The sequence below is a fragment of the Mastigoproctus giganteus genome, chromosome 5 (assembly GCF_048544385.1).
Source record: "Mastigoproctus giganteus isolate SK-2022 chromosome 5, ASM4854438v1, whole genome shotgun sequence".
In the NCBI taxonomy this organism is placed as follows: domain Eukaryota; kingdom Metazoa; phylum Arthropoda; class Arachnida; order Uropygi; family Thelyphonidae; genus Mastigoproctus; species Mastigoproctus giganteus.
In genome coordinates this window covers 186,280,599-186,308,088 of record NC_143579.1, presented here as the reverse complement: position 1 = coordinate 186,308,088, position 27,490 = coordinate 186,280,599, and the positions used below count along the sequence as shown (strand labels likewise).

Sequence of the window (27,490 nt, the reverse complement as noted above, 5' to 3'; positions counted from 1 at the left end):
AGCTGCAGGCATATTGGATTACTGTGGACTGCTGTGGTATGTTTTAAAGAGAAAAGAGGCATCAGTTAATCTGGTCTGTCAGTTAAGTTGAGGTTGGTTCAGCAGGTTTCTACTTTCTACTGTATTATTTGGCAGTTTCATCAAATTGTTTGTGTGTGCATGTGTGGGAATAATTACCTTTAAACGGAAGAATTTTTCTTGTATTATTTAAATTTTCATAATTAATCAGCGTGAATATTTTGAGTAGCACTTATACTAACTGTGCACAAATTGTTGAAATTTATTCTGTGCAGGATCCCACCATTCCAGATGCAAAATGTGATCCTCTCAATAATACCTGCATAGCAGGTGAAATATTACTTCTAGGAAATGGTATGTTCAAAATATATGGATATTTGTATATTTATTTTAAACAAATTGAAAATAAACAATAAATATTTATTCAAACAAACACAGTAATGCTGTCTTCTCTTCTTTCATTTCATAAGTGAGAGAAAAGAAGACAGCAAACATGAAGATGAAGGATGGGTCTCATGGAGGGTCATGCTTATCTGCCATTTTGCAACTTATCTTTGTATCATTTTTGGCAATTGTAGTGCAGTGAACTCTGAATAGCTCTAAGTTGAAGGAAAATAAAGATACTTTGAGTTAACAAAAAAATTCAACTTATTGAAATTTACTTTTAGCATTAGCATTAGTAGAGGCATATGATACAAGAAAGCAAGCTTATGCAGCATCAGCCAAAAAAAAGAAAAAAAAAACCCCCTTCCACTTCACCCCTCCATTCGTTCGAAATACCTGTCCAGCTGAGCCTTAAGTTGATAGCCTAAATTTATTTAGGCTATCAACTTCCACAACAAGGGATGGTAGTCTGTTCCACCAACCAACTACCCACTGGCTAAAGGCAAATTTCCGCACATCTATCCTACATCTGTCTTTCCTCAATTTGAATTTATGCCCTCTCAGGTGATTATTCTGAGCAAGAGGCAGTATCCCATCAGCATTGAGCATGCTCAAACCATTCAAGGCTTTGTACACCTCTATCAGATCACCTCGCTGGTGCCTAGTCTCCAGACACTATAATTTGCAAAACGTAAGCCTTTCTTCATAAGAGCAACCCTTCGTTCCATTCACTAACCTTGTTGCCCTTCTCAGTACTCGTTCCAGCAGCTCTACATCCTTCTTGAAATGAGGCCTCCAGACCTGTATACAGTACTCAAGGTGGGGCCTGACCATTGCCTTATACAAGGGAATAATCACCTCTTATCTCTGCAAGATAAATTCCTTTATATCATTGACAAGACACCATGAGCTACTCTTGCAGCCCATCTGCACTGCTCAGAGAACTTCATATCTGCCTGCACAATTACCCCCAGGTCCTTTTCATTCTCTACCAATTGCAGTGTAGTACCACAGAGTTGATACGTTGCTCTGGGGTTGCTGTTTCCCATATGTAGTACTTTACATTTGTCAATGTTAAACTTCATTTGCCACCTCTCAGCTCATCTACTCAACCTTTCCAGTTCCTGTTGCAGCAGCATAGCGTCAGTAGTGTCCTTAACAACCCTGCCAACCTTTGTATCATCTGCAAACTTGGACATTAAGCTTCATTTCCCATCATCAATATTATTTATAAATACAGAAAACAATAATGGACCCAATACTGAACCCTGAAGGACTCCACTAATAACATTAGTCCACGATGAGCAGTGTCCATTAATTACCACTCTCTGTCTTCTTCCACTCAACCATCCCTTTATCCATAGCAGAAATTTGCCACCAATGCCACACTGCTCCAATTTGTGCAGCAGTCTTCGTGTGCAACAGTATCAAAAGCCTTTCTAAGATCCAAATATATAATATCAAAGTTATTCCCTGCATCAAATTCTTTTGTGACTACATCATAGTATCCAATCAAATTGGTCAGGCAAGACCTTCCCTTAACAAAACCATGCTGTGTCTGAGCTATAACTGAATTCTTGTCAAGATGATCCTGCAGTGCTTCTTTAACCAGTGCTTCCATTAATTTTAATGGAACAGAAGTTAAACTCACAGGTCTATAATTACTTGTGTCAGCCTTTGATCCTCCTTTGTGAATTGGGGTTACATTTGCACATCTCCAGTCTGTGGGTACCTCCCCTGAGTCCAAGGAAGCTCTCATAATTATGGCTAACGGATTGCTTATTTCCTTTGCTGCCTCCTTTAATATAACTGGATAGATCCCATCCACCCCAGGTGCCTTTCTTGTATTTATCTTCAACAATTTCTCCTCCACTTGACTCTCAATTATTACAAGATCATCTAGCTCACTGCCAGTGTTTACTTCATCTATGGCATTCCCCTTCCTGAATAACTCCTCATGTCTGAATGTAGATGCAAAATATTGATTTCGTTTGTTAGCTACCTGAGCAGGATCATCAACAGTTGAACCATCGATATCAAGTGGACCAATCTCATTCATCCCCTTCCTTCTAGAGTTTACATAAGTAAAGAACCCCTTACTGTTTTTCTTTGCATCCCTTTCCAAAGATTTCTCGTAATCTGCCTTTGCCTGCCTAACCTCCTTTGTAACTTGGTTACAGATCAACTTATATCTATCATAGGGTTCTGTGTCACATGTTAATTTATATGTATCCCATGCATTTTTCTTCTCTGCCATAAGTCTCATTAGTTCATCTGACATCCATTTAGGCCTGAACCTTGAACAATATTTCTTAGTTGGTATGTAAAGCCTAGTAGCTTCCAAGATAAGTTCTTTGAATGCTTCCCATTTTGAGTTTGCTGTTGGTAACATCATCAGTTGGTCCCACTGTATAGAATTTAAATACTGTCTCAGACCATCATAGTCACCTTTACGAAAACAAAAACCCTTCCCTTTACCTCTGATGGTAGTTACCTCCTTGAGTAAATCCCCTTGAGTAGAACCACTAGGTGGCAGTGATCACAGCACACTGTGATCACTGCCACCTAGTGGTTCCTGTATCTGCAGATTCTTAATGCATGAAGAATCACTACTGATAATCAAATCAAGAGTATTACTCCCTCTAGTTGCCTCCCGAACATGCTGATGTAGAAAACAATCATCCAATAAATCCACAAAAGCCTTGCTAGTGTATCAGTGACCACTCCACAAATTCCAGTCAATATCTGGGAAATTAAAATCCCCCATTATAAGACTCTCTGATTTACTGGCCCACTCTATTTCCCTGTACAGTTTCTTATTATACTCATCAGAGTCATTAGGTCCATAGCACACTCCTACTCACAATTTTGATCTCCCAATGCTTATGTCACACCAAACTGACTCGACACTGCACTGTCCAGCGATGTCGACTGGCTTCACTTCCTTGGATTTTATGTGTTTCTTAACTAATAGCATAACCCATCCTCCCTTCCTATCCTGTCTATCCTTTCTGTAGACGTTGTACTCCCCAAATTCCAGTTCTGCTTTACTTATATCTGTGTGACACCACGTCTCTGATATCCCAACAATATCCGTCTTTGATGCTTTGAGCAATACCTCAAATTCATCAAATTTATTTACCATAACTCCCAGCATTGGTGTACACGCAAGTATACATGCACCTGTTCTTTTTCTTAGCTACCCTAACACAATCCATGTGTTTACTTGCACCCCAATGACTCCCAGCAGTCTCTGAAATATCCTGCATCTTATTTTCCAAACTGCTGCTCATTCCAATAGAAGCAGTGCAAGAATCACTTTCACCTCTGCCAGTGGCTACTGTTAATCTATTAGTCCTTGTTTCCCCCAAATCTAGCAGTTTTCCAACCCACCTAACACTGCCTTGATAGCATCAGCAAACATTCTTGCACCCTTTCTATTTAAGTGTATCCCATCCCTGTAGATGCAGTCTCTCCTGTTAACAAGTACAGACCAGGCTGAAAAAAATTCTACCCCTTGAGCCTTGCACAATCTTTCCAGGGTCGAATTGATCGACAGGGCTCTCATCATATACTCCCTCCTATCTTATCTGGGCAGAATTGCAGACACTTTCAAATTCAACCCTAATTCATGGCTTTTTTTCAACAGTGACCTGTACTTGTTAAGTAATTCTGCCGGTCTTCTACTCTTAATATCATTACTGCCAATGTGTACAACTATATCACCTTTTCTGCCCTTAAAAGATGATATCCGCTCTACAACGTCATCAACCTTTACCCCTGGCAGACATACCCTGGTCCTGTTTTTTTCCTGAATACTTTTTTTGTATTCAGAATAAATTACTGTATAAACAAAACTGATGGCCTTATTATTGATATATTGTTTTACTATTAAAAAAGATTAACTACAATTTAAAAAAAAAAAGCTTTATAACTACAAAACTGTATTATACTATATTACAAAATGCAAACGTAAACACATACACTTGCTTTATTTAAAAAATTCAGTAAGAAGAATATAGCATTTTCTTCAGTGATTTCTATTCTATAATATTCTTAGTATGTTTATTATTGTTATTAGTAGTATTAGCAGTGGTAGTAGTATTAGTAGCGACAACTGATGCTAAAAAGGAAGCTTGTATGATATCAGTCAAAAAAAACCCTTACTTACTTTATTTGTCCGATCCCTCTAATAATATATAGTATCTAATTCTTCCTTAAATTTATTCAAACTTCTACAACACCAGATGGTAATTGCAGTCTGGCTGAAAGCCAATTTTTACACATCTATCCAGTAGCCATTCTTTTTCAATTTAAGTTTATCCCCCTGTGTGTGTGCATTGTCCCAGAAAGAGTAAAAATATCATCATTAAGTTTATTCAATCCATTTAACGCCTTAAAAACTTCAGGTCTTAAAGACTTCAGGTCTCCTCACAAATGTACCTAGTTTCTTCAACCATTCTTTTTCAATTTAAGTTTGTCTGTACCTGTCTGTTCCCTTCTCTGCACCTGTTCCAACAGATCCATGTCTTTCTTAAAATAAGGCTTCCAGACCTGTATGCAGTACTCAAGATGTGGCAAAACCATTGCTCTTTACAATGGGATAATCACCTCCTTGTCCCCACTGGCAAATTTATTGAAAAGAAATTATTTTCTGTTGCAGTCAAGGATTTTCAGTAAATCTGCATAGTATGTCTACTACCTTCTGGGCTTCCTTGCAGAGAGGTATATTAATTCTACCTTCTACATCATCATTTTACATTTTATTCTCTTGTTGTTTCTTGGTAGCCAGGTGGGCAGGAGCAGCAGTGTATAACGCATGCTTCTTGATTAGACCAGGGTTCCAGCCCGTGACCATCAAATACGGAGGATGCGGAAAGGTCAGGGAATGACCACGGCATATCCCCAGAGCAATATGGCCTTAGTTGCTAATGCTCCTAAAAAACAAATAAAATTGTTGTTTCTTGTGTTTATAGCTGGCAAACTATATTTGCATCAGTTATACACAGCCCAGACTGGTTGCAACACTGCAGCCAATTTCAGTATTGCAATAAAAATTTATGAAAAATCCAATGAAACAGCTTCATTTATATCCAAAGCAAAAATGACAGAACTTCAGCTATCATTTAGAACATTTACATTCTCACTGCCTTCTGAAACAGAACTTGTTATTGAAAATTTGTCTGACTTGAAACAATTTGCAATTGTTTTTTGAGTAAAGCATAGCTGCTGACTCTCCAGATTTATGACAGAGATTCCATATTTTTTACTCAATTTGACCTTATTCTGTCTCATGATCCTAACGTAGTTGGTTAAAAAGAATTTCTCTCTTTTTTCAAAAACTCAGCTTTTCTTTGTCTTCATCTTTTTCTTCTCACGAAAAATAGAACTAAATTAAAATTGGATATATATATATTTTTTAATTTTGCAAATTTCTGCTTATTTTCCTTAACAAATTGGCCATCAGATGTGCTGTTATAGTCTACACTGTAAAATATAAATATGCGAAACAGCATTATTCTATGTACTATTCTGTTGTGTACTTGATTTCAAAGTTAATTAACATTATCTTTCAATAAGATGCCAAAGAAATATGATGTAAAATTTCAGAAGACATCTATTCAAGTTTTCTGTGTATTGAAAAAAAAATCTGAAAAAAGGTAACACATTTACTGTGTGTAGATGGATTTTTCATTTTTAAGTGGCGGGAAATGTGATATAATCAGACATTTGCAAAAAATAAGCATAATGACAGTGTGCAGTACATAGAAAGAAATGAAAAAATAGATATTACATTTTATGGTAATGATAATGTCATATGTTAGCATTAACATTAGTAGAGGCATATGATGCAAGAAAGCAAGCTTATACAGTATCAGCCAAAAAAAAAAAAAAAAAACCTTCCCATTTCACCCATCTATTCTCTCTCCAAATGTTTGTCTAGTTCTGTCTTGAATTTATTTAAGTTGTTGACCTCCACTACTACAGATGGCAGTTTGTTCCAACCATCAACGACCTGCTGGCTAAAGGCAAATTTCTGCACATCTGTTCTACAGCTGTCTCTCTTCAATTTGAATTTATGTCCCTTCAGGCAATTAATCTGGGCAAAAGGAAAAATTCCATCAGCACTGAGCATGCTCAAACCATTCAAAGCCTTATACACCTCAATCAGATCACCTTGCAGGTGCCTAGTCTCCAGACACTGTAATTTACAAAACTTAAGCCTTTCTTTGTAAGAGCAACCCTTTGTTCCATTCACTAATCTTGTTGCCCTTCTATGTACTTGTTTACAATAGCTTTCTTCTTAAATGAGTTGAATCCTAATATGTACTGAATCTTTATTTGCATCTTTTGTCGTAGAACATAATCTTCCTTTAAGTAGTGCTGATCATACAGGTGCTTTGCTCAGAAATATTTTTCATGATAGTTAAATAGCAAAAAAATATGATTAGGAAGTCCCAGAATTAACAGGTATTGTCAGTGAAATTGTACAGATAGGGAAAGAAGTAGTAGTGATGACTCTGAAAGGCCATTTTTGATTGTTACAGATGGCTTTAATCAAAATTGTTCTCCAAGCTATATCCCATTATGGTAACCTTTTGTAATAAAAAAAAATTGTCAAATTGAAAGCTGGTTACTCTCAGTGTTAGCACTGGAAAGCGACTTTACTGGGTGCAACATTGGATATGTTTTTCTGGACAACCTGAAATCATGTGAGATTCTTCAAAAACTGTCTGGAACTTAGTGTTGATAATGTGCCTGTTATGAAGAGCCTAAAAACTGGAATAGCAAGAGTATTAAAAGAAGAGATTGAGCATTTGGTGGTAATAGACTGTCCTTGTCATATTAATTTGTGTATTGAAAAGGGATTTGCATGCCTTTCCATGAAAGTGGAAGAATACTGGGTGGAATTTACTACTATTTAAAATGATCGAAGGAAAGATAAATTTAAAAAATTCAACTGATGCATGCCACTGAAGTGAAAAAGATTTTGAAGCATGTGTGTACACATTGGTTGTCTTTGGTTAAATGTGTAACCAGCCTGGTAGAACAGTGTCAACATTTTACAAGTCTGTTTAAAGAAGAGATTAGAAGTGGCAAGAAAAACAATATGAGCACTTTTCAAAGTTACCAAAATTGAAAAATATATCTAGCAGTCATTAGTGAGTGGCACTGATACTTTTTCAAATCCATTTCATGATCCAAAAGTTTTGAAAGAAGACAAATTCATGAACTGAAGAAGAATTTCTGAATTGAAAATTTGTGGTAAAAGCAATTCCATACAGGACAAGCAAGCTGATAATTCTAGGCATGTTTTCCTCAGTTGTGCAGAAGTTTGTTCATGTTTCTCTCTTCTAGCTTGAATAAATCAGTTTGCTTGTTTGTTTCTTGTTATGTTCAAAAATCCAAACTTAGCTGTTCAACCCAATGTATCCCACATTCATGTACTGAGATCATTACTCTTGGATGTGTTGAAGAATGTCATGTGCAAATTTATTTTACAAATAGTTTTCAAATCTTAACCTTCCATTTTGAAAATTGATTGCAATAAAAGATTAAACCAGAAGGACGAGTCTGACTTAGTGATATACATTTCTACAGCCAATGTTGTACAGTGATCCTTAACTGGAGAATCGATCAGTGCATAAGGAAGCTTGAAATATAAACAATTATCCCAATTCCTCATAGCAGTGCTGACTATGAGGGAATATTCAGCTCAGCCAGGTAAGAAAAACACAAACCAAGTTCGGACTTCTCTTTCTCGTGAAGCCCTAGGAATGTTCCTGACAGCCAAGTCTAGCCAGCAGGGCAATTGTTATGAACAAAACTTTGACTTAACCTCTCTGAAAGTCTACAACAGTATCTTTCTTGAAGCAATAAAAATCAGTTGATGTCTAATAGCATATCCAAACGGAAACCCACAGACAGAAAAACATTAGGTAGGTTAACTTTTCAAAGCCCTTCTTTACTAGGTAAACAGTCCTGTGGCTGTATTTTAATATAAAATTTCCAATGAAATTAATTTATAGTGCAGTTTGGACTTTAAATTAAGTCCATACTGCACTTACCATCCTCCCACTGTTCAATAAAATCTCATTTTCCTCCTGCCTAGAAATGCTTGACTCCCAGCTCTTGGAAAGTCAAAAGTTAGCAGCTGTATAACAGCATAAATGATTCTAAAAGCATTTCTATGTCCTGAGCATGCTATTCTGACTTACATATGATATATTTTTTTTTATTCTAAATAATTCATCCAAGACTGAAGCTTTCAAGTGATGTCAGATGACACGAATTTAATTGAAATAGCAGTTATTTGGATTGACTGAGTGGTTTCTTGATTAGTTTAGTTTAATGTTCTTTAGGGAACTATTTTAATATAATCAATTAAAAGTAATGAATTGATGAACTGCATTTCACAGACTATGTGCTGCTGAGGTCTATTTCATATCAGTGGTTCAGTATGATGAGAGTCTTACCAATCAGTTTGACCCTGGATTTGGTTTGGTTTTTTTTTTTTTTTTTTTTTAGGAGCATTAGCAACTAAGGCCATATTGCTCCTGGGATATGCGGCGGTCATTCCCTGACCTTTCTGCATCCTCCGTATTTAGTGGTCATGGGCTCGAACCCCGGTCTAATCAAGAAGCGTGTGCTACGCACTGCTGCTCCTGCCCACCTGGCTATGGAGGCGCCCGACCCTGGACAGACTGTGCAAGGTTCATAAGTAGGATTTTCCTCAGTGTGGTCTGTGCTTGTTAACAGGGGAACAGTTTTTACAGTGATGGGATACACTTATGTAGAAAGAATGCAAGAATATTTGCTGACACTACTAGGGCCAAATTGATTGACAAGACTCATTGTATACTCCCTCCTATTGTGTCTGGGCAGAATTGCAAACACTTTCAAATTTAACTCTGACTCATGACTTTTTTTTCAGTGTTGCCATGTACTTGTTAAGTAAGTCTGCTGATCTACTTTTAATGTCATTATTGGCAACATGTACAACAAATCTTTTGTGTCCCTAAAAGATGATATCTGCCCTACAGCATCATCAAATTTTGTCCCTGGCAGACATACCCTGGTCCTATTCCACCTATCCTTTTTTGCACAATATATTTCCCGTTTCCCTGACAATAGAGTTACCGATGTCAACTAGCTCCTGGGACTAGTGCATGCTGCCTTGTTGTGTGATGATCAAGTGCAAGGTCGAGGACATCCACCCATAAATGTTCATAACAAAGCTGAGTTGGTGCCTAATAACCTCACTCCTTAATGAAGCACACAAAGTCTTGGCAATATTATATCTCTTTCTGGAGTGATCTGCAAAAATCAATAAAGCAATACATGTCATAAATTCAGAGGACAACTGCCCTCCTTCGGTTCTTCCCTGAGCCATGGCACTCGCTAATTCATAACTGTAGAAGTTCCTAGGCTTTTCATACCAGCTAAGAAATATTGTTCAAGGCTTAAATCTAAATGGATGTTAGAGAAATTAATCAGACTCATGGCAGAGAAGAAAAGTGCATTGGATGCATCTAAATTATCAAGTGATACAGAAGCATATCGTAGATCTAAACTAGTCTATAATCAAGTCACAAAGGAGGTTAAGCAAGCTAAGGCAGATCATAGGAAATGTTTGGCAAGCTAAAAAGGCAGAATATAAGAAGTCTTTGCCAAGCTAAGAAGGCAGATTATAAGAAGTCTTTGGAAAAGAATGTAAAGAAAAACAGCAAAGACTTTGTTATTAATGTAAACACTAAATGGAAGGGGATGGATCACATTTAGCCACTTGATATCAGTGGTTTCACTGTTGTAAGTTCTCCTCAGGTTGCTGACAGGCCGAATCATATTTTGCATTTACATTCACACATAAGATATTCTTTAGAAAACAAGATGCCAAAAGTTTATCAATTCTAACAGAGAGCTAAATGGTTTCGTGATAACTGAGAGGAAAATAGAAGAGAAATTGTTGAAGGTAAACATAAAAAAGGCACCTGGTGTGGATGAGATCTATCCAATTATATTAAGAGAGGCAGCAAAAGAGGTAAGTAAACAATTATCCATAATTATGAGAGCATCTTTGGATTCAGGAGACGGGCTTCCCAAATTGCTTATCTGGGTTTGTCAATGATATATACAGGAATTTTGCTAACAGGGATAAGGAGTTGATTATCCCATTGTATAAGGCATTGGTTAGGCTACATCTTGAGTACTGTATACAAGTATGGAGGCTTCATTTTAGCAAGGATGTGGATCTGCTGGAATGGGTGCAGAGAAGGACAGTGAGATTGGTGACGGGAACAAAAAGGGTGCTTTTACTAAGAAAAGTTTCAGTTCTGCAAATTGTAGTGTCTGGAGACTACGTACCTGCAAGGAGAATTAAAATGCCGCTAACTTAGTCTCATTTGGATGTTCACTTTGCAGAGATATTTCTGTACTACAGCCTGTCATAGTTGCAGTACAAGATGATAATGTGGACAGATCCATGACTGGTGGCCGACATCATGATCAAATCAGTTGTTTAGTACTGATCCACTGATGAGGCTGTCTGCTGTGACAGCATTGTCTTTTGTCGTGGATGTGTAGGACTGGCTTCAGCAAGAAGCATCCTCGCAATGCTCATCCTTTACAGTGTCAATTTTTCCATTTGTATACTTATGAGTGGCCTCCATAGCCAAGTGGTCAGGAGCAGGAGTGCAGTAGCACACACTCTTTGAGTAGATCGGGTTTCAAGCCCCTGACTGCTAAATATGGTATATCTGCCAACCTGTACTGGACCAGTGTGGCAAATTATGGTCCATTTCCCTCAACTTGAATTGCTGAGGAGGCATCCATCCTGCAGTGGATTGATAATGGCTGCTGTCTATCTTACCTTTTTATACTTATGAGCATGACATAAAAAAGTGCTTCTTTTTATACTGTCGGCACACTGCTAGGCAAGAGGACTTACATCCTCATTGTTACAGCAATAATCATTTAACTTTAGATTGTGTGGATTTGAACACACAAAATGCATACCGAACAGCTACACTGTTCCCCATAGGGGGAGAATACACATGGGTATTATCCAAGTAAAACTTTATCATATACTGGTGAATTACTGCCAGTGAGTCACTTTCTGCAGTTATTTTACAGTGCAGTTTTAGTACAGTATAGTTCAGTATGAAACTGAACTACATTGTACTAAAATATTTTGGATGCATCAGCCACAAAAGCCATCCCATCCTCCGTGTTATATGCATATATAGTAGGACTGACTGTTACATTGTAACTCAGAACCACTAGTGCTATTCCCAATAACTCAGAGGTTTCCCAACCCTTGGGCCACATGTAGCCCACTCTTTCACATTGAGCAGCCCACAACTTTGTAAGCAGCAGTAAGTATTATCCATCTACTGAGTTTAAAAACTAGCATATTACTGTTCTAGCAGTCTTTGATATACTTTTCACAAGGACCCATGCAGCCCTCAGCATTTTATCTGTTTCGTCCCATTTACAAAAAAGGTTGGATGTCTCTGCCATAACTCCACTTGTGGTGTGCCCACTTCAGACACCAGAATCTTGATCTCATTTAACATTTCCTTCAGATGTTATCACTTACCTTTTCTGTATGCAGACAACTTCTTTTTGATTCTCAATCTTTTCCATAATTAAAAATAAATAAATAAAATAAATTATTGAATGTGTCCTGCACACCTAATTTTTCTTCATCTCACAGCACCAGTAACCTATTAGAAAATAATGAATGGTTATAAAGTTACAGATGTGTGTCATCAAATAAAATGAATTTTGTATAATGACAAAATCACATTATCTGTATTTTTCCTACATCTTAGATGTCAGTTTATAAGCCTATAATATATGTATTTCCAGGAGTCATGACTGGAGCCTGTGTTCTTTCCGACTTTCCATTTCATACTACTCAATATGTGTGTGAAATTTTAGCATGGTGTCCAGTGGAAAGGGATTATGGACCACTGTTAGTATCAGTATATTAATATTTATCTCTAACTAAAATGTTATACAAGTTATGACAAAAACAGTAATATTAGTAGTGGCAAATGATACAAGAAAGTGAGCAAGCTTATATGGCATCAGCTAGAAAAATAAACCCTTTCTACATAACCTATCCATTTCCTTTAATATTAATAATTTGTCTAATCCTGTCTTAAGTTTATTAAAGCTACCCACTTCCACATTGTTGCCAGATGGAAGTTTGTTCCATCAGTCAATAACTATCTGACTGAAGCATATTTTTTCACATTTTTCTGCAACCATCCCTTCTCAATTTAAATTTATCTCCATATGTGTGTTGTTCAAGCAATAGTTAGGCTGCCATAAGCATTTAGTTTATGCAGTGCATTCAAAATCTTAAACACCTTGATTAAGTCTCCTTGCAGGTGCCTAGTTTCCAGATGTAATTTGTAGAAATGAGATGTTTCTTGATAAGAGTACTTTTGTGCTCCTGACTAATCTCATCCTTCCCTGCACTCATTCCAAAAGATCTGTATCCTTCTGAAAATGAGGCTTCCATACCTGTATGCAGTATTGAAGGTGAGGCTTAACCACTACTGTATACAATAGGATAACTGCCTCCTTGACTCTGCTGGTGAAATTCCTGTATATCATTGACAGAGTCCCATGAGCTGTCTTAGCAGCCTGTCTGCATTGCTCAGAGAACTTCATGTGTGACACTATCAATTACCCCCAAGATCTTGTACCAAATTAGGTAAGGGTAGTATGATCCATTCGTTTGTTAATTTGGGATTACTTCTACCTGTATGCAGTACCTTGCATTTGACAATGTTAAGCCTCATTTGCCACTCAGTCTATCTGCCTAATTTTTATTGATCTTGTTGCAGTAACATATCCTGATTCTGCCCATTAACCAAACTGCCAACATTCATGTAATTTGCAAACTCAGATAATCTTTCATCAGTATTGTTAATGATATTGATGAAAGTTTATTGAAATCAATAAGGAGCCCAGCATTGAACCCTGAAGGACTTTGCTAATAACAGTTAGTCCAAGAAAAGCTGTGCCTATTAATAGTCGAATACTTGTCCGAAATTTAATGAATGCTAAGTTAAATCACACAGACTATAACTCTTAATTGTGTAGCAATTTTTTCAATAAAATATGCAATTATCCAATATATGCGATTATCAGGACAGAACTTACAGCATAACAGGCTGAGAGTTGCCATGGCACCAAAGATCCACGTGTTGGCAGCATAAATATTTTCCATATGCAGGTACATAGTGATTTGTTTATGTAATGATATATTAATAAATTTATAGCATAATAAAATTTTTCATATTTTTTCATTTAGTGAAGGAAAAACACAAACTTAATTACGTTACAGTAACTGTAAAAACTCATCAAAACAGCTAGTAATATGAATGATAATGCATTGTCTACAAAGTGGCTAAACAATATGCAATAAGTTTTTAAATTAACATCCAATTTCACCATAACAAAATTTGTACAATATTGAAATCAAAATGTTCTCAGTATGAAAAAACTGATGGTCTTTTTTATGTACTTTGAAAAAAATCAAATAAAGTTTTTTACTTAATGGTTTTGCATATTTCTGCTCTTATGCCGTCTTCTCAAGCACCAAGGAATCTCACGGTTGCAGCAGTCCTCTTGCATGGATGCAATTTCTAAGAGTGTTTAGTTTGGGTTTTTTTTTTTTTTTTACGAGCATTAGCAGCTAAGCCCATATTGCTCCGGGATATGCGGTGGTCATTCCCTGACCTTTCTGCATCCTCCGTATTTGGTGGTGATGGGCTTGAACCCCAGTCTAATTAAGAAGCGTGTGCTATGCACTGCTGCTCCTTCCCACCTGGCTACGGAGGCACCAAGAGTGTTTAGTGCTTCCACCACAGTTGTATTTGATAGATCAGTAACAGCTTCTTTCTTCTCTTTTGCTTCATATTCTTTGTTTCCAAGAACAGCACATAATCCCTTATCCATAAGTTTCCCTTCTGTTGGTGCATCACTGTCTACCTCCATGTATCATCTGTACACTTCTTCATCCATGTTTTTGGGCACTGTCCTTTGAAAATCCCTCAGAATCTTCGGACACATCAGTTGTGAGGTTGGATATAAAACAGTTCTGGATTGTTTTGGGTTTAACTAGAGTCCATGCATTGGACAGGAGGTGAATTGCATCAAGCAGTGTAAAGGACCTTTCATGTTTTGGTGCAGTTTTTTTTCATTATACTACTACGTAATAGTATTTTAAATTTTTAATAATTCTTTGATCCAATAGTTTTATGGAGCTGGTTATGTTTGGGGGAAGAAAAACAATTTCTATGGCTTGAGTCTAAACTTCAGTTTTGTGGGATGTGCAGTTATCTAGCAGGAGACATACCTTACTCTTTCACCTAGCCATTTCTAGGTCAAATTCAATGAGCCACTCTTTAAATATAGAAGAGGTTATCCAAGTGCCGCAGTTGTATGCATATTTCACTGGTATTGACTGGATTTGCTTTTCTAGTAATGATGAGCAGTTTCTCTCTTATCTTTTCCTGTCCAGTTGCATGCAATGAAGACTTATTTTCATTTGCAAACACGGGACCACTTTCTGGGAGGGCATGGTAATAGATCCCCATTTCAACACAGTTATAGGTATCCTCTACTTTGTAGTGCTCATGGTTGCCAGGCTAAATACTGCTTAGCCAGTGCTCTGTTGCCTCCTTGTTGTGACTTTGCTTTTAATCATGTTTTTTTAATTGAATCATTCAGCATTGACACCATCAATGACTCCATTGTCAATTAAACATTCCTTGCACATCCAGTTGTGCTTAACTAAAGCTTCTGCTTTTTTTGAGGAAGACTGACCTGGAAATTGGAGTGCTAAGCCCAACAAAATAAGGTTTTGTCGATATCTTTTTTGGTTGATTCTCTTTGCCGTTTCTTGCTTGGATTAGCATTTCCTGTAAATTTATCTATGATTGCCTTCTGATTTTTTTTGATTCGTGACACTGCAATTGTGATGTTCCATACTTCTTTGCTATTTTATTTTGAGATAGCTTATTGGCCAAGTCTTTGATAATAGCAACTTGTTCTCTAAGAGTTAATTTTTGTGATATCACTGGGTAAAAATAAAATGTTTAAAATATGTTTTAACTTATGTGTTCAGTGTTCCTTATTCAAGAAAGTGCAACTGACTGTAGGCTACACACAGTTGCTTTACAACACAAGGAACAGGCTTGTTACAACATGCACTTATGTAGCATGGGAACATAGATATGTTGTATGTATTACATTGTATTTATGTCTATGTGTGGGAAACATCATCAAGAACCAGCAAACTGAAAAACTGTTGGTTAATGTAGAATTAAGCACATTATCAAACCTGTAGGAAAACAATAATAGCCAATATGTTTGTAAAAGTAAACATGTGCATAGACTGGAAAATACAGCACATGAATTTTGTATTGAATGTAATTGCCATATAAGTGAGAAGTAAAGGAAAAATATTTTTAGAAAAAAACAGCAATTTAATTAACTGTTACAAAATGTATTAGAAAATGTGAAATTCAGCTCAGTTTGGGTATGCATAAAACAGTTTTTTTTTTTTTTTTTTTTTTTATGAAAACCCCAAACACGAAAGGTATCAAAACCTATAGTACTTAGTACCATGCATGGGTTGAAGGAGAAATATGGGGGGAGGAGAATAACTGTTATATGTGATTAAGCATTATGTAATTAACTGGAATAGAAACATGACAAGCAGTATATGCAAATAAGCATTATAAGCATTATGCAATTAAATGTTATGGTTTGTATTATAAGTATACTGGTAGGCAGAAGTTATAAATGGCAAAAGTTCAATAGTTTGTAAAATAATTGATATATTAGCGGAATTTGGTATGGAAGTACATCATGATAGAACAAAAATATACCATATGTGAACTTCAGTTAAGTTATGCTGTTTATAAAATATGAAAATTAGCTCAGCAGTCTAGGTCGTAGACCTTAGTGGTAGGGGGATACGATATGATCAATCAATAACCATTTATTCACTTGCAGTCAAGTACAAAAAAAAAAAAAAAAATCTATTACAATCAAATAAGCCTTGCTGTAGCCATTGGATGGCATTAGGGGCTAACAAAATTGTTATATACAAATTCAAAAAGCTGACAAAGATAAGAAGGCTAAAATAGTAGAGTAATTATAAAACCAAAGTAATATTCATGAAGTAATGAATTACAAAAAATAAAACCATTAATTATAGTGTAATGGCTTATTAATCATGCAAACAGCTATTACAATTCAGGTAATCACAAAGAGACATAAAACTGAAAAAAAAAAAAAAAAAAAAGTCCAGTAAACCCCTGACTGTTACTCAGACTAACAACAGGGCTCTCATGCACTCCAGCAAAGTCTAGCCTTGGTGTTATTAAAACCTGCTCTTCCAAGAGAGCAGTTTGTAACTTATGTAAGGTTTTCTGGGGGAGTTGATTATTTGAAATTGCCATCTCAGAGTAACCTCTACATGCTCAGTGAAATTCAGGTTTGTAGGTTCCTATAGCCACTCCATTTGGGAAATACCCTCAATCTGAAGAAACTTCTCTACCAGTTATGCTCTGCGGATTGAGACAGAACATTATCATCTGTTATAATTAACTTGAAATCTGTTGTATCCCTTTAAAAAATCTAATATAGAATTTAAAGATTATGTCCCTTTACTTTATAGTAATTACAAAATTACAGTTCCTCTCTTAAAGATGCATAGCTCCACATATGCACATTATGTCTGTCTCTGCTCCACTCTTCTCTTCTCTTTCTCTCTCTTTCTTTCTCTCATAGTCTGAGATACAGTTCAACTGGGAAAATTCCAACCTGCAGATCTATAAAACTTAAAATAAAGTTTCTGTGCTATCTGCTCCTGAAGCCATTTGGAAGTGAGGATTAGAATTTCACAATAGTGTCACAGATGATTTCTTTGTGTCTTAGGTGCAGGGAGATTGAAGAAATTAAGGTTGAAGTCTGTGTTTCATTGACTGAAGAAGGAATTAAATCACATGACTCATCAAACATCCAACTTAATCTGGATCCTTCTTTCATGCACCAGGCTGCAGGGAGGAAGCATTAGGGGCATAAAGCAGTGATCCCAAAAGAAGTTGTAATTCTGGGTGATTTAGTTGTTAGAGAAACAGGGAATATGTTGTATAATAAGGAAAAGTGGAATAGATCCAGAATATGTCTGCTGGGCCATCGTCGTAGAACAGACATCATCATTTTATCTTTTAAGGAAACAAAAGATGATATTGTTATGCACATAAGGTATAAACAATATTAAGCATGGTTGAAGTTATGAAGAAAAAGTGTTACAAGTTTTTTCTTGTTTGATGACTTAACTAGTACTTCAAATTTATCAAATTTGTTTGCTGTACTCCTAGCATTAGTGTGCATACAAGTATACATGCTTCTGTTTTTCTCTTAGCTTAACACAACCATGTATTTGTTTGTTCCATGAGGAACACACACACACACACACACACACACACACACACACACACACACACACACACACACACACACACACACACACACACACACACACACACACACACACACACACACACCCCTTGAAATCTCTGATACCTTGCTTTCCAGACTGCTGCATGTCCCAAAAGAAGCAGTACCCTGTTAATCTACTAGCCTGTGTAGTATCCCCCATACTAGTAGTTCCTCGACCTACCTAACACTGACTCAATAGCATCAGACAATTTTCTTTTACCTTTTCTATTTAATTGTATCCCATCCCTGTAAAAACAGTCTCTCCTCTTACCAAGCACAGACCACACTGAGGAAAATTCTGCCCTATGAATCTTGCACAGCCTCTCTCTCCAGGACCAAACTGATTGACAACACTCTCCTCATGTACTCCTTCCTATCATGTCTGGATTTCTAATTGCAGCCACTTTCAAATTTAATCCGAACTGGTGATTTTTTCTCAACATTGCCCTGAAGATAAATCCTCATATCTCATACTCTTAATATCGTTAGTACCAGTGTGTACAACAGTATCACATTTTGTGCCCTTAAAAGACTATACAACATCATCAACTTCTGCTCCCTGGCAGAAACGGGTCCTCTTCCACCTATCGTTTTTACAAAATATATTTCCCATTTCCTTAACAGTAAAATCTTTGTTATCTGTCATGCATGGAAATTATCTAAATTTTTTAGTTATCTGAGCATTTCATCCACTTAGGAAACAGAACTATACAACTTCATCAACTTTTGCTCCCTGGCAGAAACAGGTCCTATTCCACCTATCGTTTTTGCAAAATATATTTCCCATTTCCCTGACAGTGAAATCTTTGTTAACTGTCATGCATGGGAATTATCTACATTTTTTAGTTATCTGAGCATCTCATCCACTTAGGAAAAACCAGTAGATAACAAGGCTAAAACTAAAATTTTGGATATGCGCTATGTAAACTATATCACATCCAAAAAAAAAAAAGTATGTATAGGAAAATTGAAACAAGTAAAATTTACTCTTATTTTATTATTTTTTTTAAACTGTAATTATTTTAGTTTTGCATATTTTCCTATTGAATCCACCTTTCTTTATTCTGTAAAATGCAATAATAACAAAATTTATTAATTTTTTGCCAAATAGCAATCCAGACTGCAGTGAGTTATAAGTTTTCTAATATGGTGTGCAAAGAAAACTACTGTAATTGGTGATGACCTTGTTCCGGGATATAAATATGCAAATTACTAGAACTTCTCAGTAATCTAAGTGTCAGATAACAAAGCTTTTATTGTATTTGTTTTTCACCAAATGAATTAGGTTATTTTATTTTATTTTTTGCATTGCCATCAGATTATCATTATTAATATTTGCATTTTTTTCCTTTATAACTCATTTTTACAGTGTTACTGAAATTAATTTTTTGATAATAGAAACATATTTCATGTTAACTAATTATTTCTGTTTAGCTGAAATTCAATTCAATTTTTATTATATTGATAATACACTGTTCTTGTCTAATTTTTTAAAATTACAATTTATAATATGAATGAAATTAATAAAATACACCTTTACAACCACCTTGCTTAATACTAGAGGCCAATTTGTCTAGATGTAGGGAAGTTGTCTGTCCTGACCAACCACGGGCTGTGCTGCCAGTTTGCTAACAAAGGACTCATTCAAGAAGAATTTCAATTAAGGGTCATCCCCAGTTAAAATAGTCTGTTAAAGTTCATCTTTTTTTTTTAACCAGTACACTCCTATTGATAACTTCATCTACGTCTCCTGAAACTACCTAAATTCCTCTGATCAGTTTGTTCCTGTATTTTCTTCACTCCTCCTTCCCTTTACTAAAGTATAGTAAAATATTTAACTGTCAGGCAAGACGTTATATGTTATCTTGATAGTGGTCCTTATATCTCTTAGGTTTATCTGTCATTATTGCTATAACTAATCTTCACAGACTTATTCTCAAAAGTTGAGAATAAGTCCCTAGCCAATTTTGTATGTGTTCAACAAAAGTTTGTATAATCAATGGTATACTTGTAATTAACCCCGGGGGCTCACATCTGGTGAGTATGGGCTTGGCAAACCCAGGGTCCTGAGCTAGATATCATCATTCTTCTCTTTCTTGGTGATGCCTTTCTACTTCTCTCTCTCTCTCTCTCTCTCTCTCTCTCTCTCTCTCTCTCTCTCTCTCTCTCTCTCTCTCTCTCTCTCTCTCTCTCACACACAGGGGGCAACTCGGGGAATTTTTTTTTTTTTTTTTTTTGGCTGGTGCAGCATAAGCCTCAGACTTCCTTGTACCATATGGCTAATAATAATAATAATAATAATAATAACGAAAACTAGCACAAACCTTGAACAGTGCTGTTAGCAATTTCAAGCAGTTGTGATAATGTGGAAGTTTAATTATATAGAATATTGTAAAACATTGTCTTTTTTCTTGTTTGAATGAAATAAAATGAAACTGAATATTTTGCTTTATAGGAGAAATCATAAACCACTCCTTTCACAAACAAAAAGGTTTACAGTTCTAATTAAAAATTATGTTGAATTTCCAAGGTTCAAGATACAAAGGTAATGAAAATATATTCTAACTTTTAAAAAACTGTAATGTAGAACAACAAAAGAAAAATCTTAAACTGTTTGTATTGTCTGCATATATACCTATATATAAATATAGATATAAAATTCATGTAGATATTATTTGAATTAGATGTTTACTAATTGGTATTATGACATTTTTACTGGTCGGGGGGGGGGATAGTTTTTCAAGGAGGATATTGAAGAAAGTAATCAGAAAAGGTATGAAGAATATGGAATTATAAGAAATGAATATTAGCAGAAAGGAATGGGGAGGAAGGCTTGAAGGGGTAACCCAAAATAAGTGAAGTTAAAAAAGCTTTAAGGCACAGTGGTCGTGGTTTATTATTAGTAGTAGAAATAGTGGCAAATGATCCAAGAAAGCAAGCATAAACAGCATCAGCTAAAAAAAAAAAAACCAAACACTTCATTTCATCTGTCCATCCCCTTGAACAGTTTATCTAGTTCTTCCTTGAATTTATTCAAACCATCGACCTCTACAAAATCAGATGGGAGTTTCGTAGAGGGGTGTAATCAGAGCAAGTGGATGTGTGTAGCTAGAGCAAGAGGAAGGATTCCATCAGCAGACAGCTTACTCAATCCATTGAAGGCCTTAAGCACTGCAATCATATCTCCTCACAGGTGCCTAGCCTCCAGATTCTGCAATTTGCAGAACTGAAGCCTTTCCTAGTAAGAGCACTTTTTTGTTTCCCCTCTCACCAACCTTGTTGCTCTTCTCTGCACGCTCATTTCAGAAAATCCATGTCTTCCCTAAATTGAAGCTGCCAGACTTGTATACAGTACTCAAGATGTGGCCTAACCATTACCTTACAGAATGGGATTATCATCTCTTTATCCCTGCTAGCAAAATTCTTATATTTCATTGAAAAAAACCCCACATTCTCCACTGCCCTGAGCGTGGTACCACACAGCTGGTTTGTTAATCTGGGATTACTACCCTCATATGAAGTACCTTCCATTTGTCAATATTTAACTTCGATTTGCCACTTCTCAGCTCATCTGCCTAATTTGGCTAGATCTTGTTGCAGTAGCATACCTTGATTACTGTGATTAACTATCCTGACAACCTTCATATCATCTGAAAGCTTTGATATCAAGCCTGGTATGCTTCTTTCATCAACATCAATATTATTAGGAAACACAGAAAACAGCAATGGGCCCAGCACTGAACCCTAGGTACTCTGCTATAAACATTAGTCCAATGATTCTGCATTACTTCTCTTCTACTAACCAGTGACTCCATTATTTTATTTTCCCAGGAACCAAGTCAAGCTAACAGGTTTGTAATTGCTCATGTCTCCCTTTGATCTTTCCTTGAGAATTGGGGATACATTTACACATCTCCAGTCAATAGGGACCTTCCTTCTTTTCCTGTCTCCCTTGATATAACTGGATAGATCCATCCACCCCAGGTGCATTTTTTATGTTTAGCTTCAACAATTTCTTCTCCGCTTTCCTCTCAGTTATCACAAAATCATTCAGCTCCCAGCCAGAATTTGAGTCACTTCTGGAATCCTCATCCCTGAAAAATTCCTCATGGTTAATGTAGATGCAGAATCCCCATTCAGTTTGTCTGCAACTTGGGAAGGATCATCAATGGTTATTCCATTCATATCTAATGGACCACTGTGATTCAGTCCCCTTCTTCTATTCTTTACTTAAGTAAAAAAGTCTTTACTGCTGTTTTTTGCAAGAGACTTCTCATAATCTGCCTTCTTGCCTAATCGTCTTTGTTTATTGACTGCAGACCAGTTTATATCTACTGCAGGGGCATCTATTACCTAATAATTTATATGCATTCCGTGCATTTTTATTTATATGCATTCCGTGCATTTTTATTTATATGCATTCAGTATCATCGGTTCATGTAACATCTGTTTAGGTCTGTGCCATGTAACATCTGTTTAGGGGAGTTTAGGGGCATGCCAATTAGGGAGGTACTTATATATTTATAATCTCTTACAATCACAACATTTTCTTATTTTGAGTTTATTTTTCATCCTTTTGAGTTTGTGAATGCATCATGTTGGTGAAATTTTTGAAATCAGAAAAAGGAAAACCGAAATTGTGCTTTAGTGGATATTTGTTTTATAAAGACAGGCAAAATGAAACAAAAATTCATTGGAAGTGTCAAAATTACTGAAAAACCAAATGTGCCGCTCGAGTTACTACGGTATATAACACCATCATTAAAACATGGAAGGAGCACAATCATTGTGGAGACGCATCAGGAGTTGAGGCAGCACAACTTCTTGATTCCATTCGAATTTATGCAGAAACAACAAATAATATGCCTCATAGTATTATTTCAAATGTTTCGAGAATCTGTAGCCAAGCAGCAGCAGCAGCAGCCCCTAAGCTTCCAAGTGTAGATACAATGAAACGAACAATCCGAAATATAAGAAATCGAAATTTTAATGGCCCAGTTCTTCCAACGCATCGTAGAGACATAGTTTTTACAGAAGAATATAAAACATCATGCAATGGAGAATTGTTTCTACAATTTGATTCTGGACCCGAGGACAATCGTATGTTAATTTTCAGTACGAAAAGAAATATGCAGTTGTTAGCATGAAGTGAACACTGGTATGCCGATGGGACTTTCAAAACTGTTCCCTTACTTTTTTATCAGCTGTATACGATACATGGATTCAAGGACAAAATATCGCTTCCATTAGTTTATGCATTATTGCCTAACAAGTCTGAGGAAACATATGTATCTCTACTACAGCAGCTGAAAGTATTGGAACGGGCTATGTCCCTGCAATCAATATCTACAGATTTTGAGATGGCGATGATGACTGCTTGCAGAAGAGTTTTTCCTGACGCTTCGCAACGAGGTTGTTTTTACAATGTATTTTTCGTTCCATTCAGAACAATGGATTGAAACAACGTTATGAAACTGATGCTAATTTTGCTTTAAATATGCGAATTTTGGCAGCAATTGCATTTGTGTCCACTCCAATTGTAACGGTCATTTTTGAACATTTGTGTGAAAATGGTGTTTTTCCTCCAGAATCACAAGGAGTTGTTGATTATTTTGAGGATACACGGATTGGACGCCCAACCAGACGACATCCTCGTCGACCACCAAAGTATTCTCATGAAATGTGGAATGTATGCCATCTTGTTCTTGAAGGATTACCAAGAACAAATAATTCTGTTGAAGAGTGGCATAGAGGATTTGAGGAACAAGTCGCTGCTTATCATCCCAACATTTGGAAATTTATCGATTGCATTAAAAAAGAACAAAGTATTAATGAAATGTGCATTGAACAATATTTAAGTGGAAGTGATCTGGGCAACAAAAAAAAGGAAGTATCGCGATTGTGATGAACGAATTAAAAGGCTTGTTAGTGCATACGATGAATGGGATGATATTGTCGATTATCTAAGAGATATAGCGCATAATATTTCTTATTAATAATGTACATACTGTGTTGTAAATATTACAGTTTCTTAGTAATTATCCCAACGTGACTGATTCTGAAGATTGCATAAACATTCATTTTGAATTTTTGCAGTGTACTATGAACTACCTAATGTTATAATTAGTTTAGTTTAAAATTAACCAATTGTTATACTGTTCAAATAATTATGGATTTTTTACTATTTTTGTGATACATGTAACTATTAAAATACATAATGTACTTATTAAATTACAGATTTCCATACATGTGGAAATCTGTTTAAGGCAGAAACTTAAATAAAAAATAACTTTTTATGATTTGACCAAACACATCTCTTTGCTTCTAGATGGTAAAATGCGATAAACTGACACGGTGGTAAATTGTTTATGCGATAAACTGACATGGCGGTGAATTGCTGGCGATAAACTTTCCTAGACTCTTCTCTGATATCCCGACTATGTCTGCGTTTGATGATTTGATCAGTATATCTCAAATTCATAAAATTTCTTTACTGTGCTGCTAGCATTAGCTTATGTACAAGTATATCTACAGCTGTTTTTACTCTTAGTAACCCTAAATAAGCCGATGTATTTGCTTGTTACACAAGGATTCTTAGCAGGTCTTTAAATCACTGACACCTTGCTTTCTAGGCTGCTGCATGTTCTAATATAAAAAGTGCAAGAATCACTTTCACCTCTGCTTGTGGCTACCGTTAATCTATTAGTCTGTGTATCCCCCAGGCTAGTAGTTTCCTGGCCCACTTAACACTGCCTTGATAGCATCATCAAATATTCTTGCACTACTTCTATTTAAATGTGGCTCCTGTTTTTTTTTTTTTTTTTAGCATATGATGTGAGCAATACACAAAGGAACCAGTTTTTTCCTGCTTCCTTCGTGTATCGTGGCCATGAGGTCGAACTGGACAGCACGGCACCATTGTAATATCCAAGCCCGAGGTGGGATTCGAACTTGCAACCTTTGGGTTGCCAGGCAGGCACTTTACCCAGCCGGCTAGCCCGGTCGGCTGGCTCCTGTTAACAAGCACAGACTACATGAAAAAAATTCTACCCCATGAGCCTTGCACATTCTCTCCATGGCCAAATTGATTGGCAAGGATGTTATCATGTACTCCCTCATATTATGTCTGGGCATGGTTGTAGAAGTTTTCAGTTTCAATCCTAAGTCATTAGCAAGGGCACATGATGCAAGAAAGCAATATGCATTATGTGCCCTTGCTTGCAAATGATGCAAGCAAGCAAGCTTATATAGCATCAGCCAAAAAAAAACAAAAAAAACAAAAAAACACACATACCCTTCTCATTTCACCCACTCGCTCCAAATGTTTGTCTAGTTCTGCCTTGAACCTGTTTAAGTTATCAACTTCTACAACGACAGATGGAAGTTTGTTCAAGCAACCAACCACCCACTGGCTAAAGGCAAACTTCCACACATCTATCCTACAACTGGCTTTCCTCAATTTGAATTTATGCTCTCTCAGGCAATTTTCCTGAGCAAGAGGAAGAATCCCATCAGCATTGAGCATGCTCAAACCATTCAAACCTTTATACACCTCAATCAGATCAACTTAAGTTTTGCAAATTTATAATTTTCAAAACTTAAGCCTTTCTTCGTAAGAGCAACCCTTTGTTCCATTCACTAATCTTGTTGAGAAAGAGTCACCACTTTTTCTCAACATTTTTCTGTACTTGTTAATTAAATATTCACATCTACTCTTAATATCATTAGTGCCAACATGTACAACAATATCTTTTATGCCCTGAAAAGTTGATATCTGCTGTATGTCATCTACTTTAGTCTCTGGCAGACATACCCCAGTCCCCTTCCACTTGTCCTTTTTGCACAATATATCTCCCACTTCCCTTGACAATCGAATTACCAACTATAGCTACTACTTATGGGACCAAAGATCTCTACTGCAGAGAATGTCTTGATGTCAGATTCTGGAGCATATTATCCAGAATTGGGTTGGGTGGCTCAGTACTTGATGAGTCCTTCTCTTTTAACCCTTCAAGGGCATCAACCTTAATCTTTACTCCTCATATACAGTGGGATCTCAACTTATGATGAAATCGACATCCGATTTACCTTCCATACGATCATTTCTTTTAAGGACCAATGATATTTGCAGGTACCAATGGCTTTCCAATATAGATGGAATGACACATGGGTGGAAATTTTCAGACGCGTGGCTGTTTGTTTGTTTGTTATTTGGTTTTTAGGAGCATTAGCAACTAAGGCCATATTGCTCCAGGGATATGGGGTGGTCATTCCCTGACCTTTCCGCATCCTCCGTATTTGGTAGTCATGGGCTCGAATTCCGGTTTAATCAAGAAGCGTGTGCTACATACTGCTGCTCCTGCCCACCTGGCTACGGAGGTGCCCAGACACGTGGCATATGGAACATCACTCGTATGATTGTTCTCAACCAATTAGTGTCTTTTTTATTGTTCAAGAACAATCATACGAGTGATGTTCCATATGCCATGTGTCTGGGCTACGGAGGTGCCCAGACACGTGGCATATGGAACATCACTCGTATGATTGTTCTCAACCAATTAGTGTCTTTTTTATTGTTCAACAGCATTATTGTTCAACGCGTAGCACACAGAACATCACTCGTACGATTGTTTCAGATCTGTGACAATCAGAAACTTAAAGCTCCATCAACCAGTGGCAGTGCTGTGCACTTTGAACTTTAAAGCCAGCAGATGCTGAGTTGAACATTTCAGAAAAAGGGCAAATATCAAAAGTGTTAAAAGGCTTGGGAGGCATCCAGTGCTGATAAAAAAAAAACAGCTGAGACCTTTAAAAAATTGAATTTGAAGAGTTTGTTGGTCATCAGGAGGGTTATCTTCCTCAACAGGTTTTTAATGTTGACAAAACTGGCCTCTTCTGGAAGCGAATGCCCAGGAGAACATGCATCACTAAGCATGAGGCTAGTTTACCTGGGCATAAGCCTATGAAAGATAGACTCACTTTCCTGTTGGGGGCCAATGCCCCTTGAGATTTTAAACTGAAGCCTTTGCTTGTTTATCACTCTAACACCCGCAGAGTATTTAAACAACAAAAGGTCAACAAAGGCATGCTAGGAGTGTTTTGGCACAGTAACAAGAAGGCCTGTGTTACAGGATATGTCTTCAGTGAATGGGAGCATGAAGTTTTCTGTCCTTCAGTGAAAAGTTATCTTGAGAAAAATAAGCTTCCTGTGAAGGCACTGCTCCTGTTGGATAATGCAGCAGGCCATGGTCCCAACCTTATTCAATCTCTTGAGGCACAATTTGACTTTGTTCAAGTCAAATTTTTGCCACCCAACACCACTCCTCTTTTTCAACCAATGGACCAGCAAGTGATTGCAAACTTCAAGAAAATCTACATCACAAAAATGTTTGCAAGTTGCTTTGCAGTGACCTTTGGTGAAAATGCTGTCACCCTCAAAGATTTTTGGAGGTCGAAGTTCAACATGCTGGATTGTGTGAGGCTGATTGTAAGTTCTTGGAATGATGTTTCCACCAAGTGCTTAAATTCAGTCTTTGAGAAACATCTAGTCTTT

The 27,490-nt window shown here is 36.6% G+C and overlaps 1 protein-coding gene across 1 annotated transcript in view; it reads left to right on the top strand.

Moving 5' to 3' along the window:
- LOC150085930 (P2X purinoceptor 4-like) overlaps positions 1–27,490 on the top strand; it is a 118,044-nt gene that overhangs the window by 32,008 nt on the left and 58,546 nt on the right. Inside the window, exons 4-6 of the mRNA XM_090374745.1 lie at positions 294–372; positions 12,274–12,379; positions 20,393–20,482. Coding sequence (XP_090230871.1) covers positions 294–372; positions 12,274–12,379; positions 20,393–20,482 — 275 coding nt within the window. The remainder of the gene's footprint in view (positions 1–293; positions 373–12,273; positions 12,380–20,392; positions 20,483–27,490) is intronic.